The 19,867-nt window shown below is 33.4% G+C and overlaps 1 protein-coding gene across 3 annotated transcripts in view; it reads right to left on the reverse strand.

The window, feature by feature from the left end:
• LOC114340514 (vascular endothelial growth factor receptor 1) overlaps positions 1 to 19,867 on the reverse strand; it is a 194,871-nt gene that overhangs the window by 66,438 nt on the left and 108,566 nt on the right. For 2 of the 3 annotated variants that reach the window (XM_050653313.1, XM_050653304.1), the window contains exons 4-5: positions 16,705 to 16,850; positions 14,888 to 15,053 (exon numbers count right to left, since the gene is read on the reverse strand). In XM_050653313.1, coding sequence (XP_050509270.1) covers positions 14,888 to 15,053; positions 16,705 to 16,850 — 312 coding nt within the window. Of the gene's footprint in view, positions 1 to 8,931; positions 9,071 to 14,887; positions 15,054 to 16,704; positions 16,851 to 19,867 lie in introns of all 3 variants that reach the window. The other variant, XM_050653312.1, reaches the window with a different exon arrangement.

Genomic DNA, 19,867 nt, shown 5'->3' on the forward strand with positions numbered 1-19,867 from the left:
CTTGATTTAATGCATGCATTATCTTTTTATTAAATTCACTATTTTTTATTTCTTCAGATGTCCATTTGTACCTTTTTTTATGTATTATTGTTCTTTCAAGTTTTTTGTTTATTACTAGTTTTGTTCTAATTAGTCTATGGTCGCTTCCTAGGTCAAACTGATTTAATACCGATACGTCTTTTACTAGGTTTCTATTTTTCATTAAGATATAATCTATTTCATTCTTTGTCTTTTTATCGGGGCTCATCCATGTCCATTTTCTGCTTGGTTTTTTTATTGAAAAAGGAGTTCATTGAGTACATGTTATGTTCATTCATGAAATTGAGAAGCATTTCTCCTCTATCGTATACTTGGATCACTTTCAGAGTGGGTCTTTTATTAATTCTGATGATAAGATATGCTACTCTGTCTGATATGGGCTTGAATTCTTCGATACACTGTGTGAGGCTTTGTTTTACCAAGAATTCCACTCCAGTGTATTCGCCACCTTTATGCATAAAGTGTGTGCCATTTTTTAGTATTACATACTCATCACTTTTTCTTCTGGTTTCACATCTACACAGGATATCCCATTTTATATCCTTTAGTTCATTTCCTATTTCTGGGAATCTATTGTCGTCTATTGTCGTTGTAAGAACATAGCCAAATTGTCATCTTGTGGCAGTCCGGTCCTGCTTAGGGATTCTTTACACCTCCTCTTCCGTCTGTTGTTTGATCGCTGTCTTGATCAAGACTTTAAGGAGTGCAGGGGACTGAAGGCCTTTTCTTTTTTGTGCTATCCATTGACTAGAAGGTTTGAACCGTTATCTCCTCACGCTGGTCCAGTGCGGGTTGAGGAGGGAAGGATTTGGGTAGGTTTGGGTTGGTGGGTAGGATATAGGGACTAGGATCCGCTTCTCTCCCGGAATAGGATTGGGAGAAAAAGCCGAGCTCGCGTACGCAAGGTCAGGGGCGAAGCCCTGAAGCAGACCTGTCTTTACTGGAATCGTAAAGAGAGTCTACCCGCTACCCAGGCGTTTGGCTCATTTTGTTGATATCTTGCCTGTATTATGTAATAGAGCAGAAGGCACTACGATTTTTCCGTGTTTGGTAGGAAGACTAATTTCAGGGGTTTATTATGCAGTTTTAGATATAAAAGTTTGTTTATTGTCTGTTGATAGGCCTTTTTTCTATTGAATAAAACTTCTTGAGACACACTATGAAAAAGAAAACAAGCAAATAAGCAAAACATAGGTAAATGTTTGGATAAATTTAAATAAAATCTCGTAATTATTTTTATCTAACAATTAAAAATTCTTCATATTTATTATCCAAGCATTTATCAAACACAAAACATTAAAAAGAGACAAGATGTGCACAAAAATAGAGAAAACTGTGAAACATTAATTTTAGTGTAGTTATTATGTAAAGTGTACCATGTTAATAAACGAAACAGATATATAAAGTGTTAAAATGTGGAAGAAAAACATAAAAATATTATTTAAAACAGCAGCACAAAATCAGATAAAGCATGACAAACAAACATATTATTACCAAGAGCACTGCAACCAAACTTAAAATCAAATATTATATTAATATAATGATAACATTAAAAATGATTTTATTAAGTCGTACAAAAAGAAACAATGTAAATTGACATCCACATCTGACAATATCATTTATCTTTGTAAGTTTCCAACTTACTAAATGTAATTATATCGCATTTCTTAATGTCTGGCAGTCTTAATTAAAAGGAAAATTATCCCACGCAGAATTGCTGCATTTTTTCTCCAATTATGTATAAGGTTTTAATTGGCTTCTTAAAAATATTCTAAAGAAAGACATTTAAAATTTTGAAGAAAAACACTGTAGTGTCTCCTAGGGTAGCATAAACAAAATCCAATTGTTTATTTACATTGACAAAAGCCTCTAAGCGAATCGATGCAACTTTAGTTTCAAGATTAGGAGAATTAGCATCGGAGCTACAAATTTTTGTATTTGAGTCCTATTTACATCATCAGGGAGTGACATCAAGTCTTGATTTCTTTATCTCTTGCTCACAAGATGATAAAACATGTCCAGAGGATACCACAATAAAAAAGCGCAGTTGTTGTGAAAATAAGTTGTTTAACAGCTATTAAAATGTACCTATTTTGAGACGCTCGTATGCAGGACCGGATTTACATGTTGAACCCCTGAGGCATTAATATTTCTGGCGCCCTACGTCTTGATCTCCCCCTCCCCCCAACCCCCTTATAACCAACCAACTTTTGGTTTTACCAAGCTCTACCAAAAAACCAGCCAACGACTGGTAATAATATCCTTTTACTTTACTTAAAGTTGTAGTTTCATACTGAAGCTTAGTACTGACTTTTTGTAATCGTTCTAAAATGGTACTCCAAAATATGGACAAAAATACTACTGTCTCTAGTAATTCAAGGTTTAATCTTAGAGCAGATGCATCACTACGGCATGAAGGTTTTTCGTTCCTGTCATTCTCTATTAGTGTCAAAGATTCTGTAATTGCCTACCAATTGTCTTTCAGAGCTCTACAAGCATCGTTTCTCGCTAACCAAGGTGTTTTAGATAGGCTTTGAAGTACCACAGAGCATTTTGGTTCAAATAAAGCTCCCATCGATGTGTTGAACTTGTGAAAAAACTGTACAGTTCTTGAAGTAGACCAAAAAACAAACAGCAACCACACATGAACTAACGGCTACAGATTCTACCAGATTTAAGGAATGAGCGGCACTTGGGACATACTCAGCCTGAGGACATAGTTTTTTTATTCTGGTTTGAACACCTGAGTCCCTGCCATATTACTGGCATTGTCATATGACTAACCACGGCATTTTATGACATTCAAATCGAATTTATCACAAACATCGATAATAGCATTTACAATCTCTTCAGCTTTGTGTCCGACGTTAGACAAAAAACATAAAAAGAGTTAGTTCTACGGGTATGCCATCTCTAGTTATATTCCTTAGTACCAACGTTAATTGGTCAATATGAGATATGTCTGGAGTGGAGTCTACCATATTCCCAAAATATTTTGCTTCTTAGCTTCATTTAGTATTTGTATTCGAAAATTTTCAGCCATAAGAAGGATAACTTCTTCATATGTTGACTAGGAGATGTATAAAGTTATACCTGAACCTACATCGCCATATACTTTCAATTGCTCTGCAAGAAAGGAGTCAAATTCGAATAAAAATTGTATTAAACCTAAAAAGATGCCTTGATCAAACAGTCCTAGATATTCATGGCTGCCACAAAAAGCTAATCCTTTTGTGGAGAGAACTTTTACAGGGCAACAACACGCTTAAGAACATTCCTCCAGTTTTTATTTTCCTTTTTTAACTGATCAGTAAGACTTAACTAACATGTCCTTTTATTTGACCTCTCAATTTTAACGTTTTCTGGTGCGACTTATGACAAGGAGAATTTTCGTGGTCTACCACTCTTTGTGAATCATTTTTCCCATCACTAAAACCGGTTGTAAATGTATTTGCGTTAGCAGAACAACTGAACATGCATGGTACACAAAACACATACCCATTTCTCTGAGAAAATCACATCCAATTTATATTTATTATTTCTCCATTTTTAAGTTTACGAGAAAATAGCTTATCAGTTAAATAACTGTCTTTTTTATCTAATGGATAGTGCTGCTTAAGTTGGTTGCCGGTTTTATGATGCACCGAACAAAATCTGTTCCGCGCCCTAACAAATTTGGCGCTCTAGGCCAGTGCCTAGTCGGCCTAGTGGTAAATCCGGCCCTGCTCGTATGCCACGAACTATTGATTTTATGAAAAAAACTATAAATACATAAATTGTAGCAAATTTGTTATAGTTCTGTAGCAAATTCTGTACATAGATTTTTTTTTTCGTAAAATGCGTCGGAAAGTATATATTCACAAAAACTGTTATTAGGCGCCATTTTTTCAATATGGTGGCGCGAGTAGCGAAGATACGAGGTAGCAAAGTTGAAATTTAAAAAGATCATACCGCAATCTATAAAGCTACCCATCTTCAAAATTCCCGGAAAACTTTCCAGGTAAATCTACCAAATAATTCGACTATAATAAAAACTGTACTATTAATGATTTGTAAACAGAGTATAATGTTTTTGGTCCTTTTAGGAACCTGCCAAATTCAAGAAACGCATTATAATTCATAAATTTTATTAGAGATTAATATAAATCTAATTATAATTAAAAATAGTTGGTGGACGGAATGAATAAATTTGTTTGATCCTAATTGAGACAGTCACCACCATATCTGTCAGAGTTGCAATGTCACGCGTAATTATTATAAATCCAAAATTCATAGACACCAAGTTGGATACGACCAAATTCATAACACACCAACTCGCATACATCATCATTCTCTTTGCCTTATCCCTATGCGGGGTCGGCTTCCCTAATTGCATTTCTCCACACAATTCTATCCTGGGTCATACCAATATTAATCCCCTTTACCAACATGTCCTGCCTAATCGTCTCCCCCCACGTCTTCTTTGGTCTTCCTCTCCTACTCCTTCCAGAAATCTGCACTTCAGCTACTTTTCGTATTGGATGATTAACGTCTCGACGTTGAACATGACCAAACCATCTCAACCTATGCTCTCTCATTTTGGCATCAATTGGTGCCACACCTAGACTTCCCCTAATATACTCATTTTTAATTTTATCCTTTCTTGTCACTCCACTCATCCATCTAAGCATTCTCAGCTCCGTCACATGTATTAGTTGTTCCTCTTTCTCTTTCACTGCCCAACATTCAATTACGTACATCATAGCCGGTCTTATGGCTGTTTTATAGAATTTTCCTTTCAGCTTAATTGGAACTTCTCTGTCACACAACACACCACTCGCTTTCCTCCAGTTCATCCATCTAGCCCTAATTCTACTGCATGCATCTCCATCTATTTCTCCATTACTCTGTAATACCGATCTCAACGATACCATTTTATTTGTAGTAACTACATCTTTAAATGAACATTCCAAATACTCTGTCTTTGTCCTACTAAGTTTTAAACCTTTTTCCTCCAGAGCTCGTGTCCACTATTCCAGTTTTTTTTTCTAAGTCTCTTTCACTATTTCCTAAACACGACATCATCAGCATACATTAAGCACCATGGAATGTTACCCTGTAGTTTCGCTGTTATCTGGTTCAAAACTAATGAGAATAAATACGGACTAAGCACCGAGCCTTGGTGCAATCCTACTTTCACATGAAATGTATCAGTCTCTCCCACACCTGTCCTAACACTAGTCGTTACTCCCTCATACATATCCCTCACAATCTTTACATATGAACCAGGGAATCCTTTCTTATTGAGTGCCCACCACAGAATCTCTCGAGGAACTCTATCATATGCTTTCTCAAGATCAAGGAATACCATATAAGCGTTTGTTTCTTTACTCCTGTATTTTTCCATCAACTGCCTTATAATGAAAATTGCGTCTGTTGTTGATCTGCCCTGCATAAAGCCAAATTGATTCTCGGATATATCGGTCTCTTCACGTATCCGTCTATCAATTACTCTCTCCCATATTTTCATGGTGTGGCTAAGCAGTTTTATAGCCCTGTAGTTTGTACACTGCTGAATACCTCCCTTGTTTTTGTAGACATGTACTAGTATACTGCTTCTCCATTCGTCTGGCATTTGTCCAATATCCATAATTCTATTAAATAAACCTGCTAGCAACCTTGTTCCTGTCTCTCCCAATGCTTTCCATACTTCCCCAGGAATATCATCCGGTCCTACCGCTTTTCCTTTCTTTATTTTTTGAAGCGCTTGAGCCACTTCCACGTTTGTTATTTTGGTGACCATTGCTGCTACTGTCTCCTTTGACTCCACATGCTGTCTGTCAAATTCTTCATTTAATAAGCTGTCAAAGTACTTTCTCCATCTCTTTTTGACATCATTTTCGTGAACTAGTATTTTATTATTTTCATCTCGGATACATCTAATCTGATTAAAATCTTTTGCTTTCTTTGCTCTCTGTTTGGCTAAAACTCGCATACATATTAAGAAAAATAAATTTATGGAAGAATATATTTAGAAATTGAATTAATGCTGTCATGCTACTATACACTATAAGTACATATTATAGCATGACATAATTATGTATGCGAGTATGCGAGTTGCTGTGTTATTACTCTGGGCTAATTAGCAAAATACAAGGAAAAGTTATTTACCAGCAATTTTATTGCTGGAATCGAATCTTATTATTGTACGTATTAATAATATAGATATGCAAAGTCCGCAGATAGTGTGCTACTTTTTTTATAAACAAAATGGCGCCCGAAAATCGTGTTTTTTTCAATTTTTGCTCTATAACTCCAAAGATTTTAACTTTAGACCAAAAACACCCAAATAAAAATTCACCGCAATTAAATTCTGCATAGAGACGTGTTTTTTCCGGTTTACTTCGACGAAAACTTTCCCCGGAAAAAGCGGGTTTTTCCAACAAAATCTTTAATTTTCAACAAAACTTTTAGATAAGTAGTTGTTAATCAATAATTAAATAACTTGGTAGCGTAAAAGCCCTTTCTGCATATATTATAATTCCAGAAGTCTATGGAAATTGAATGAACAGTTTAACAACAATTAAAATGTAAATTAAAAATTTACGGTCGCTATAATGACGACAATAATTATGATGCATAAGAATAACTATGATTTTTTCATAAAAAGCCACTATACCTATCTAATTTACTTTACAGAATTGAAACTAGACTATTTAAGCGGCCTCAGGAATATTTTAAAATTATAAACAATTTTTTGGTTTATAAACAAATAGAATATCTCAGGAAATATTAAACTAAATTAAATTGTGAAAACGGTATTCAAAAGACAGCGGCAGGATGCTTCTATTAAAAGAAAAAACGTTTAATTATGACGAGTGGTTCCTGAGATACAACCGGTCAAAGTTGACAGGAATTTACGGCAAAGATATAAACAATAGGATCATAATTTTCAAACCATCACCTTTTTATTTCTGTCCTCTTTCTCCACACCAATTTTCATATCTTTAAAATCCTCATAACATATGTATATTATTATAATAAAAACTATTGATAATACGTGTGAAAATTGCCAAAAATAGCAAAATTCCAATCAAAAATTAGGTTGAAGAAAATGTAACCCTCAAAGTTCAAAATCGGTATACGTTAACAAAATGCATTTTCTCGGCTTCCCATGGAGCATATTCTTTCATTCTTTTTTTGTTCCCTAATAACTCGAGTAGAGCCATAGAACTAATGCATTATTAAATGTCAAACTTGCTTTTGTTTTGTTATAATAGATTAATTTATTTATAAGAACAGAAAATTACATATTTTTTCCAGTTGTAGGCTTTTTTTTTAGATAAACTTTCTACAAGTGTACCTTTTAAAGTTAAACACATAAATATTCTCATTTGAAAGCTGTATAATTATTTTAACAATTTTTATTTAAACAAATTAAAATATTGTGTTAAAATAAATAAATTAATTTATTATAACAAAAGAAAAGCAAGTTTGACATTTAATAATGCGTTAGTTCGATGGCTCTACTCGAGTTACTTGGGAACAAAAAAAGAATGAAGGAAATTGCTCCATGGGAAGCCGAGAAAATGCATTTTTTTAACGTATACCGATTTTGAACTTTGAGGGTTACATTTTCTCCAACCTAATTTTTGATTGGAATTTTGCTCTTTTTGGCAATTTTCAATAGTAATATCGATAGTTTTTATTATAATAATATATGCTATGAGGATTTTAAAGATATGACAATTGGTGTGGAGAAACAGCACAAAAACAAAAAGGTGATGGTTTGAAAATTATGATCCTATTGTTTATATCTTTGCCGTAAATTTCGGTCAACTTTGACCGGTTGTATCTCAGGAACTACTCGTCATAATTAAACGTTTTTTCTTTTAAAAGAAGCGTCCTGCCGCTGTCTTTCGAATACCGTCTTCTCAATTTAATTTAGTTTAATATTTCCCGAGATATTCTATTTGTTTATAAGCCAAAAAATTGTTTATAATTTTAAAATATTCCTGAGGCCGCCTAAATAGTCCAATTTCAATTCTGTAAGTACATTAGATAGGTATAGTGTCTTTTTATGAAAAAATCATAGTTATTCTTATGCATCTTAGTTATTGTCGTTATTATAGCGACCGTAAATTTTTAATTAACATTTCAATTGTTGCTAAACTGTTCATTCAATTTCCATCGGCTTCTGGAATTATAATATATACGGAAAGGGCTTTAACGTTACCAAGTTATTTAATTATTTATTAACAACTACTTATCTAAAAGTTTTGTTGAAAATTAAAGATTTTGTTGGAAAAACCCGCTTTTTCCGGGGAAAGTTTTCGTCGAAGTAAACCGAAAAAAACACGTCTCTATGCAGAATTTAATTGCGGTGAATTTTTATTTGAGTGTTTTTGGTCTAAAGTTAAAATCTTTGGAGTTATAGAGCAAAAATTGAAAAAAACACGATTTTCGGGCGCCATTTTGTTTATAAAAAAAGTAGCACACTATCTGCGGACTTTGCATATCTATATTATTAATATATACAATCATAAGATTCGATTCCAGCAATAAAATTGCTGGTAAATAACTTTTCCCAAAAATGGCCTATTCTCCGATAATCAGCCCAGACTATATGAATAGGATCGTATCCAATTGGTGTCTATGCATTTTAGATTTATCCTAGTTACGCGTGACATTGCGACCCTGACAGAAACAGTGGTGACATCTGATGACTCTCTCAGTTAGAATCAAACAAATTTATTCATTGCGTTGACTAACTATTATTTTTTAAACAATGCTAATAGATTTATATATTACTTTCATTAAATTGGTAAACTTAAATGGTATATGTCAGATATAAGCACCAAAACGGGTCCACCACCAGAGCAGATGAAAAAAAAACCGTGCTCTTAGACTTACGATCCAGCTCTACTGTGTAGATCATCTCAAAGGTTTCATTGCCTTTAGAAAATGTACACATGTACGAACCCATCTGATTTACATCTGAGACAACAAAAGAAAATCCTAACTTGTTATCGTAAGGAACGTTATCGTCATCCTGAAAAATAAACAGCCTAATTGATGCTACATTTAATGTTTACAGGTACATACATCACAGAAGCTGTATTAAAAATATTATAGTATAGGCCTGGATCCTTCGTACCAAAAAAGTTTATTAATAACAAGCTGAACATTTGTTAATAGCTTAAGGGTGTCTAGTGAGACAAGCGTTGATGTACAGGAACGCTGGAAAAAGGGAAGTTTTAATTGTGGAACAGGTTGCGCAGGTGTTGAACGTCAGACAAGGAAAACGTTCCATGTATTTTGTCGATCAGAACTTCCAATTAATTTGTTACAATTGCTTGACATATTGTATATTTGTTTAACATATTTGTCGGACAAACATTTTTCATATACCGGGTGTCCACTTATATTTTCCCCCATGTTAACTGCCTATAACTTCTAAACGGCTCAAGATAAAAATATGCGGTTTTCGCTGAAATGTTTTATTTTAGTAAAAGTTTTGTCAAATACGAAAAGAAAAATGGAGGATTTTTTTAAAAACGTTGTTGACTTTTTTTTAATGGAACACCCAGTATATTTTTTGTAAGTTGAAAGAAAGGTCATTCACCTATCCAGCGATATAAAATTTTTCAAAATCGGTTGTCAAATCACTGAGTAATTAATTTTTAAAATGAGAGGTGCAACGTAGATATCACATAGGTACTTAAATAACATTACTAAGCAAAATTATATCGTTGGATAGGTAAATAACCGTTTTTTTTTTAAGTTTTTGAGTAAATGACCATTTTTATATCGCTTTTAAATAAAAAATGGCTAATTTTTGAAAAAAAAACGTTGTTCACTTTTTTTATTGAAACACCCAGTATATTTTTCTGTAGCTTGAAAAAACGGTCATTTACCTATCCAGTGATATAAATTTTTTTTTTTAAATCGGTTGTCAACTGACTGAGTAAATAATTTTTAAAATGAGAGATGCAATGTGGAAATCACATAACAAAATATCATTTTGCTTAGTTATGTTATTTAGGTATGTGATATCCACATTGCACCTCTCATTTTAAAAATTAATTACTCAGTGATTTGATAACCGATTTTGAAAAACTTTATATCGCTGGATAGGTGAATGACCTTTCTTTCAATTTACCAAAAAATATACTAGGTGTTCCGTTAAAAAAAGTCAACAACGTTTTTTTCCAAAAATCCGATATTTTAATTTTGTATTTAAAAGTGATATAAAAAATTCAATACATTCAGACAAAACTTTTACTAAAATAAAACATTTCAGCGAAAACCGCATTTTTCTATCTTAAGCCGTTTAGAAGTTATAGGCAGTTAAAATGGGGAAAAATATAAGTGGACACCCGGTATTATATATAAACTGTGCTTTGAATAAACATAAAAGCAACCTGCTGGTTTTCGCAATCATAAACTTGTCATGTTGACACGTTCCACAATTAAAACTCTCCCTGTTCCAGTGTTCCCATACATTAAAGTTTGTCTGACTAGACACCATTAACAAATTTTCAGCTTGCTATTAATAAACTTTTTTGTAGGTACGCGGAATGCAGGCCTAGTACTTAAAGTTGAAAGATATGGGAATTTATTTTTTAATCTCTCCTAAAAACTGCTATTTATAATAAAAACCTTAAAAAACACTTCTAGATTTGTCTCTTTTTTATATTCACTCATACAGCATTTAAAATGTTATAGCATTTTGACATTGATATCTACATACTAATAAAATTACATTTTCTTTAATATTATTAAAAAAAACCCTTACTAAAACATAATAGGTCTTGGACCCACAATTAAAAAATCATGTGTATCTCCCTCTCCATGTCAAGTCTGACCACTTTTCTAATACGAAAAATTTTCGGGAGGGGGCGTTTTGTAAATATAGAGGTTTTTAAACTTTGATGCATCCGACAACAACTGGAGTACCGAGTACCGTGAAACATTTGTCGGTCAATATTGTCAGTTCTTCTTTAAGTGCCATCTTCGTTCCGAAGGTTAGCGATCATCAGGGCTATACGTATTTTCGAAACTGCTGACCGAAACAAGTCGTTGTTGCTACAGCTATACCATTCCCGTAGATTCTTTAGCCAAGAGTTTCGTCTTCTTCCTATTAACTTTTTCCTGCTATCTTCCCCTGCATAATTATTCGAAGCAGTTCATATATCTTTCGCCTCTTGTAATGTGTCCCAAGTATTGCAGTTTTCGTTTTTTGATCGTAAATATGACTTCCTTTTCTTTATTCATTCTTCTCAAGACCTCGACGTTTGTGACTCTCTCCGTCCATGATATTCTCAAGATTCTGCGATACATCCACAGTTCAAATGCCTCTAATTTTTTGGTATCAATATTTTTCAGCGTCCATGACTCCATTCCGTAGAACAGCACAGAAAGTACGTAACATCTCATCAGGCGAAGTTTCATTTCAAGGCTCAAATCTCTTCCACAGAACAATCTCTTCATTTTAGTGAATATGGATCTGACTTTTTCTATTCTTATTTTGATTTCTGCTGAGCTATCGTTGTGTTCATTCATAAAAGTGCCTAAATATTTGTATTTGCTAACTCGATCGATAATTTCATTGTGTAAATATAAATTTTGGACATTTCGTGTTGACTTCGATATTACCATAAATTTAGTTTTCTTTATGTTCAAAGATAGTCCATATCCTTCGCTGCAGTCTGCTATCTTATTCACAAATGTCTGTAGCTCTTCAAGTGTTTCTGCGGTCAGAACGGTGTCGTCGGCAAATCTCAGATTGTTTAATCTAACACCATTTATTTTAATACCTATGGATTGCTCAGAGAGTGTTCTATTCATTGCATCTTCGGAACAGAGATTAAACAGGATTGGTGACAGTATACACCCTTGTCTCACACCTCGCTTTATTTCAATTTCTTCAGTGGTATTATTCTCTACTCTCACTACTGCTTTCTGATTGCAGTACATATCTGCTATTAGTCGGATGTCTCGTTTATCTAAATTCTTTTCTGCCAGGAGTCTGATTAGATGATCATGCCGCACTTTATCAAAGGCCTTGTTATAATCTATGAAACACATGAATACATCTTGATTTATGTCAAGACATCTTTGAAATATAACGTTCAGTGCAAACAACGCCTATCTTGTTCCGAGTCCATTTCGGAATCCAAACTGGGTATCATTGATGTCCATTTCCAGTTTTCTTTGTACTCTAATGTGTATAATTTTCAGGAATATTTTCAGTACATGGCTCATCAAACTGATTGTACGGTAATCACTACATTGTTTGGCATTCATCTTTTATAGTATAATAACAAAGGTGGATAAAAGCCATTCTTGTGGTATTTTTCCTGATGTATAAATGCTATTGAAAAGTTCAACTAAAATGTGGATCGAGTCTTCTATCAGTTTAAGGATTTCCGTTGGTATTTCATCTGGACCTGGGGCTTTACTGTTTTTCATTCTTTTTAGTGCGTACATTACTTCCTCTTCCGTTATTTCTGGACCTTCGTCTCCTTGTATGTTACTTAATTCAGATTGTTGTCTGTCATCTGCAAAGAGTTCTTCAACATAGTTTTTCCATGTCTTTAACTGTTCTTCTAGTTATCTTATTATGTTTCCGTTGACATTATACAGGGTATTTGGCTGCTTACGTTTTTGTGTATGCATACCTGCAAGTTCTTTCACTTTTTTATGTACATTAAAAATATCATGTTTTGCCTGCAATTGCTCTATTTCTTCACATTTTCTTTTATAAAAATCTTCCTTTGCTATTCTGATTTCTTTTTTGATTTCTTTCCGTATTTGTTTATACCTTTGTTCGTTTTTTCCTTTCATTATTCTCCGATTGTCCATGAGAAGAAGGATTTTATCAGTCATCCATCTTTGCTTTATTTTTGGTTTTTCTTTAGTCAGAATTTTCTTCGCAGGATTTGTTATCGCCATTTTTACGATTTGCCATTTTTTATCTCTGTTGTTCGTTGGCTGAGATGTTTCTTTTTCATGAAGTATTTTCAAATTACTATTAATACATCTTTGCAGTTCCTCCTTTACCTCCAGGTTACATAAATGACTGACGTCTATCTGGTTTGCTCTTCTTTTCTGCTCCAATCTTTTTAGTTTAATACTCATTTGCGCTATTAGAGGGTTATGGTCTGAATGGATATCTGCGCCTGGGTAAGCCTTAACGGATTTTAAGGAGTTTCTGTATCGTTCGTTTATCAGTAAAAAATCAATCTGGTTTCGAATTATTCTTTGGCCATTGTCCTGGGGTGATTTCCACGTATAAAGTCTTCTCTTTGGTAAGTTGAAGAATGTATTAGATACAATCATCTTATTCTCCTGACAGAATTGAAGCAGCCTGTCACCTCGTTCATTTTTTTTACCGAGTCCGTATTCTCCTAGATGTTTGCCACTTTTTCCTTTACCAATTTTTGAGTTAAAATCAGCTAGAATTACGGTGATGTCTCGTGGTTTCGTCGATTTTAATACTAGATTGATTTCTTCGCAGAATTGTTCAATTTCGTCCTCGGATTTATCTGCAGTATGATCTCGGATGCATAGATCTGTATGATATTTAGTTTACTTGTGTTTGTTTGTAGTTGGAGAAATATAATATTTTTATTAAATAATCCTGCAAAAATCATCTGTGAGGGCATAAATATAAACCCCTCCAACTCTTATAATTTTTTACACGATTGTTTGATAAAAATACTTAAAATTTACTGGTAATTTTGTCCGACAATTTTTTAAGGGTGCTCTAGTAGTTGTCGGACGCACCAAAGTTTAGAAACCTCTATATTTACGAAACGCCCTCTCCCGAAAATTTTTCTGTATTAGAAAAGTTGTCCGACTTGACATGAATAACTGAATTAACGAAGTCTCATGGGGAAGGTAACTATGATTTTTTTAACTGTAGGCCAAGGTCTATAAGAAAATAACTTAACAATGTCAAAATATTTACCTATATACAATATTTAACCCTCAGTTTAAAAATAATGATATAAAGTCGTAAAATACAAAATATATTTCTACATTAACATTATAATATATACGGGGTGCCCGAAAAAAATTTTTAATTAAATTAATTGAAACAGGAAGAAGAATATACATATATATGTTTTTACTGCCTCTTGGCAATTTGAACATTTAACGTAAGGGAAAAGCAATGTTTATTTATTAAATAAACATTTTGTTCTGTTTTCTGAGAGTAATAAAATGTATTTTAAATTAAATAAATTACATATTTAATAAATTAAGTAATTTATTTAATTTAGAATACATTTTACTGCTGTCAGAAAACAGAAAAAAATGTTTATTTCATAAATAAACATTGCTTTTCGCAGATTACAAACATTTTCTTCTACTTGTGTCAATTAATTTAATTAAAAAGTTTTTGTGGACACCCTGTATAAATTATTATTTGTATAAATTTTTAATGTTTATATTACTGTATAGATAATTATCGAATAACCTTTCGAATGAGCTAGCATACAACTCTTATCTAAAAAATCCTCGATTCCGTCATCACGTCCAACTGGATGACGCCACTAGTATGATATATATGCCAAAAAATATTTATTTAAAAATAAAAATCGACCTGATTCGGGAAACAGAAATTAATAGAAACAATATTTTGTTAGTGTACACAAAGGTGTCAAATCCAGATTTTATTACAGTGTATTAACTTTAAACGCGTTTATCTCGAAATGTTGGAAATAGTACTTATACCCTTTCTATTTTAAGCCCCTCAATTTTTACTGACTACACTAATATTACTGGATAACATATTAAACTGAGAGTAAAATATTAATTTTGGTTATTTTGATGCGTTTAAGATCACATAAGTAGTACATACTTTCAACAGTCAAATATTCCGCGTTTTTTTGCGTTACATTATCTTTTTTATATTCACACGAATACAATACTTCTCCTTCCAAAGTTGTATCATTAGTAAAGATGCCGTGAAACTTTTTATACCAGTACATGACGTTTTTTTCTTCCAAAAGCACATTTAGTGGAACCTTAACAAAGATAAAAAACAAACCGTAAATATACAAACCAAAAAATGGGTGACACGTTTTCCTTTATATAATGGCAATTTACCAAATTTTGAGTCTTCAATAAAAAAAGGACAAAAACGATAAAATTGGTCGACGAATTATGTCGATTCGCCAACTAAAAGAGGTGTCCGGCAGAGGAAATATTTAAAAAATGTATGGAAAATGCAAATGATGGCATAAAAATAAACGGTGATTTAACCAACAATATAAGATATCCCGATGACACGGTGATTCTTGCCAGTAGCATATATGAATTACAGCAGGCAATGGAAAGAGTTAATTCAGTTAGTGATGAATACGGCCTGAGCCTTAACGTCAAGAAAACAAAATTAATTCTGATAAGCAAGAAGTAACAACCTGCTCGACAGTTTCGGATAAACAACATACTAATTGACCATGTAGAATCTTATGTATACCTTGGCACCAACGGAAATTAAAAATGGGAACATACATTAAGGCAAGACTAGAACGAACTAGATCAGCATTCAACAACATGAAAAAGCTCCTCATAAGTAAAGATTTATCTCTTCCCCTAAAACTACGTCTAGTTAAATGCTACATTTTTCCGATCTTACTATAGAGTCTGAGGCTGACAAAGACGCTCACGAAAAAACTACGACGCATTCTTCGTATATGCATCGAGCATGTCACCAATATAGAGGTTATCCACAGAATCGAAAAAAAAAATAGAAATCGTGAGCACAATTAAACAAAAAAAACTTTAATATCTGGGCCACATATTGAGGCATGATAAGTACCGTCTACTGCAATTAATAGTCCAGGGAAAATAGACAGTAAGCAAGGGACATGCAGGAGAAGACACTCATAACTCCAAAATCTGCGGAAGTGGTTCGGGCTCACATCGGTCGAACTACTCAGAAGAGCCGTAAGCAAGATCAAAATTGCCATGTTAATAGCCAACGTTCGCAACGGACAAGGCACTTGAAGAAGAAGAAGTCAACTAAATATCACGAAATTGCTTCACTACAACTTAGAAACCCCCAGTATGTGTCAATTTGAAAATCACTATAATTTGGTCCCTATAGAAAATCTAAAAATATGCAGGAACAAATTAGATTTATTTGTGAGGGGAACATTTTGTAGACCAGTTTTCAACTAAATTACATCAACCCCTTGATAGAAAGAGAGGTTGACTAATACCTCATTTCAAAGGTCGTTCAACTCCCTTTTTAAAAATACCACATACATTATATTTCTTTAATACTTTCGGAAAGACCTTGGACTCAATTCTCCAACAAATTTTTGGAGTTCTGAACTCGATAATATATTTACGGTTTTATTTGATTTTTCCAAAAATACTCCAAAAAATACTCAATTTTTTAGATTTTCTATAGGGATCAAAATTTAAAGAGTGGTAGGTACCCTCTATTTTTTGGAATTCTGAACTCGACACTTAATAATTACTATTTTTACAGTTTTACTTGATTTTTCCAGAAATGCTCAAAAAATACTCAAAATACTTCAATACTCAAAAAATTTAATTCGGAGTTCAATACTCAAAAATAAATATAATGTAAGTGGTATTTTTGAGAAGGTGGTCGAAGTACATCCTGTATAAATAGGGGGCTAATTCCTGAAATAATTTACTTACTTCAATATTGTCTGAATCGATCATAAACAGCTTCACCTCGACATCAGGCGCCGTTGGGCGACAAGGTATAAGGGCGACATCTCCCTTTTGTACGTAAATGTTGTCAATGTTCACTTGGTTATTTTCGACTTTAAGATTCTCCTTGTCTGAAAGCAAAAACGCAGGAAAATAAGTTTTTTTGGGAGTTTCAATTATGAGTTGTTGATATCTGACATTTTTTATTTAATATAGGCTATATTTCAAATGAGAACCAAAGTAACTATTAAGCCCCAACATTACCTTCCAAGTTTTATACTCTGTCTCCAAAATATTTAATTGACAACCAAAAATAATAAACGAGCACCAAAAAACTAATGTGTGTGTACTTTGTACGCACATAAGAAGTTATACTTCTATTATAATATTTATAATCTAACTTCATATTATGATTTCAACGAAATCAATATACCTATCTACTTTAAACAGTTTTTTTTTGTATTGTATTTAAATATTAAACTAATTTTAGAAAGAACAAAAAGAATACCAAAAATTAAAAAAAAAAAAAGGATATGACTTTGTCCGTATTTGAACAGGGGACCTCTCGATACCTAGGCGAATGCTCTACCGATTAGCTACCACAGTTTTTGTATTCAGTCGATCATTTCTCGGACATAATTACAATCACGGTGACAGATACATTAATTGAAAATAAATATTTTCAATAATACTTATTAGGAGGAAAACAAATCCACAGACATAAAAATTATAATAAATATATTTACTAAAAACACTAATAATATATTCTTTTCACGCACACCTTATTAGCGTTACATAACTTAAAAGATGTAGCGACTAATACCATACTGTCGGTGTGCGCATGCGCCAGGGAATGTAAAAATTCACCCTCTTGCCTAAAGAAGTATAACTTCAAAAACCTCAACTATAAAAAGAATTTATGAACACCTGAATTGTTAACGAAGCTGACGAAAATATTTAAGTCGCAACTAAAGTAATACATGAGCATCGAAAATAATAGGCCTGCATCTCGTGTACCAAAAAAGAGTTTAATAATAGCAAGCTGGAAATTTGTTAACAACTTAACGGTGTCTAGTCGGATACAATTTGATATACGGGAACACTGAACCAGAGGAAGTTTTAATTATGGAACAGCTTTGCATATAAAGTTTGCTATTGAATAAACTTAAAAACAACCTGCTAGTTCTCACAATCATAAACTTGACAGGATGACACGTTCCACAATGAAAATCCCGTTCCATAATTAAAACTTCCCTTTTTACAGTGTTCCCATACATCAAAGTTTATCGGACTAGACACCATTAGGCTATTAACAAATTTTCAGCTTGCTATTACTCAACTTTTTTGGGTACGTGGGATCCAGGTCTATAATAATAATCTCCAAAATATTGATATATAATAAGCGAGTCTTCTACAGCTGTCGCCGCTTCTCGCATCCTAATTTCCAGCGATTTCTGTCGAAGCAATCTTCAGTTTTTAAGTCTCTGGCGGTCATTGCATCTTCGACATCTTCTCTCCAGGATCGTCTTGGTCTACCTCGTTTTCTTCTTGTGGGTGGAGTCCATTTTTCTATTTTTTTCGGCCATCTATTTTCAGGCATTCTCTGAAGGTGTCCATACCAGTTAAGTCTTTTGGCTTCGATTGTGTCTATTATATCTAGATCGATTTCCATTTGTCTCCTAATATCTTCGTTTCTCACCCTATCAAGTCTAGTGAGTCGGCAATATCGTCTCCAATAGTTCATTTCCATCGCCTTGATTTGTGACTTGTTTCTTTGGTTGATTTCCCAGAGTTCAGCGCCGTACAACCCAATACTTTCTATTATTGTTTTATACATTCTTGTTTTATTTTCTTTTATTATTTTATTACTCCACAATAGTCCGTGTAGCTGTCTGGTGGCTGATCTTGCTTGGCCAATCCTGGAATGTATTTCGTCGTTACTCCCTGCTTTTGAAGATATTTGGACTCCTAAGTATTTGAAGACTTCTGTTGGATTTATAGTTCCCATTTCAATTTGTAGGCGTTCTGGTGTTTCTCCTACAACTAAGTACTCGGATTTTTGTATATTAATTGTAAGGCCCCACTTAGTGTACTCCTCTTCCAGTTTTCTGAGCATATAGTCTATATCACTCTCGTCTTCAGCTAGAATGGCTTGGTCGTCAGCGAAGTGTATTGTGTACAATCTATCGTCATCGATTGGGATGCCCATATTGCAGCACTTTCTTATCCACAGTGAGAGTGCCTCATTTAAATATATTTTAAAGAGTGTAGGTGCTATGCAGCAGCCTTGCTTTAGGCCCTTACTAAAAGGAATTTCTCTTTTTCATTTGTTTCCAGTTTTAATGTTTACCGTCATATTTTTGTAAAGCTGTTGTACTGCTTGTATATTTTTTTTTGCTTATTCCTTGTTTTTCCATTGCTATCCAGAGCATTGAAAGTGGTACACTATCGTATGCCTTTGTCAGATCAATAAAAACTATATGGGTGGAAAGGTTGTGGGCTAATCTTTTCTCAATAACTTGCTTTAGAGAAAATATGCTGTCCATACAGGATCTGCCTGCACGAAAGCCATTTTGTTCTACATCTGTCATCTCTTTTTCAATTTTATTTTTTATTATTTTTCCATAGAGTCTTGAGAGTGAGTTTATGACACTAAGCCCCCTGTAGTTTGAACAATTTTTTCTATCTCCTTTTTTGTATATATTGTTAATATGTGCTTTTGTCCACTCATGTGGTAAATCATTACCTTTATAGAATAAGGTGAAAACATACGCAAGTAATTCTCGTAATACTTGTGGGCTGTGTTTTAGTAATTCGTTCGGTATTCCTTGTGGTCCGAATGACTTTCGATTTTTTAGAGTTCGTATTGCATTCTCGACTTCCTGTACTGTTATTTCATCGTCTTCATCGTATTCTACTTCATATGTTGTTGTACTGATGTTCGTGAATTGCGGTCTTGTTTCAGTCAAAAGTTGCGAGTACTGTTCGATCCAAGATCTTTCTTCTATTAAATCTATTCTACTAGTCTCTTTTCTGTTTGTTCTCAGATTTTTTATCGTTTTCCATGCTTCTCTTGATCTTGTTGACCCTGTATATTTGTTGAGCTCTTCGCATTTACTTTCCCAGGAATTATTTTTTGCTTTCGTTA

Source organism: Diabrotica virgifera, chromosome 1, assembly GCF_917563875.1.
Source record: "Diabrotica virgifera virgifera chromosome 1, PGI_DIABVI_V3a".
In the NCBI taxonomy this organism is placed as follows: domain Eukaryota; kingdom Metazoa; phylum Arthropoda; class Insecta; order Coleoptera; family Chrysomelidae; genus Diabrotica; species Diabrotica virgifera.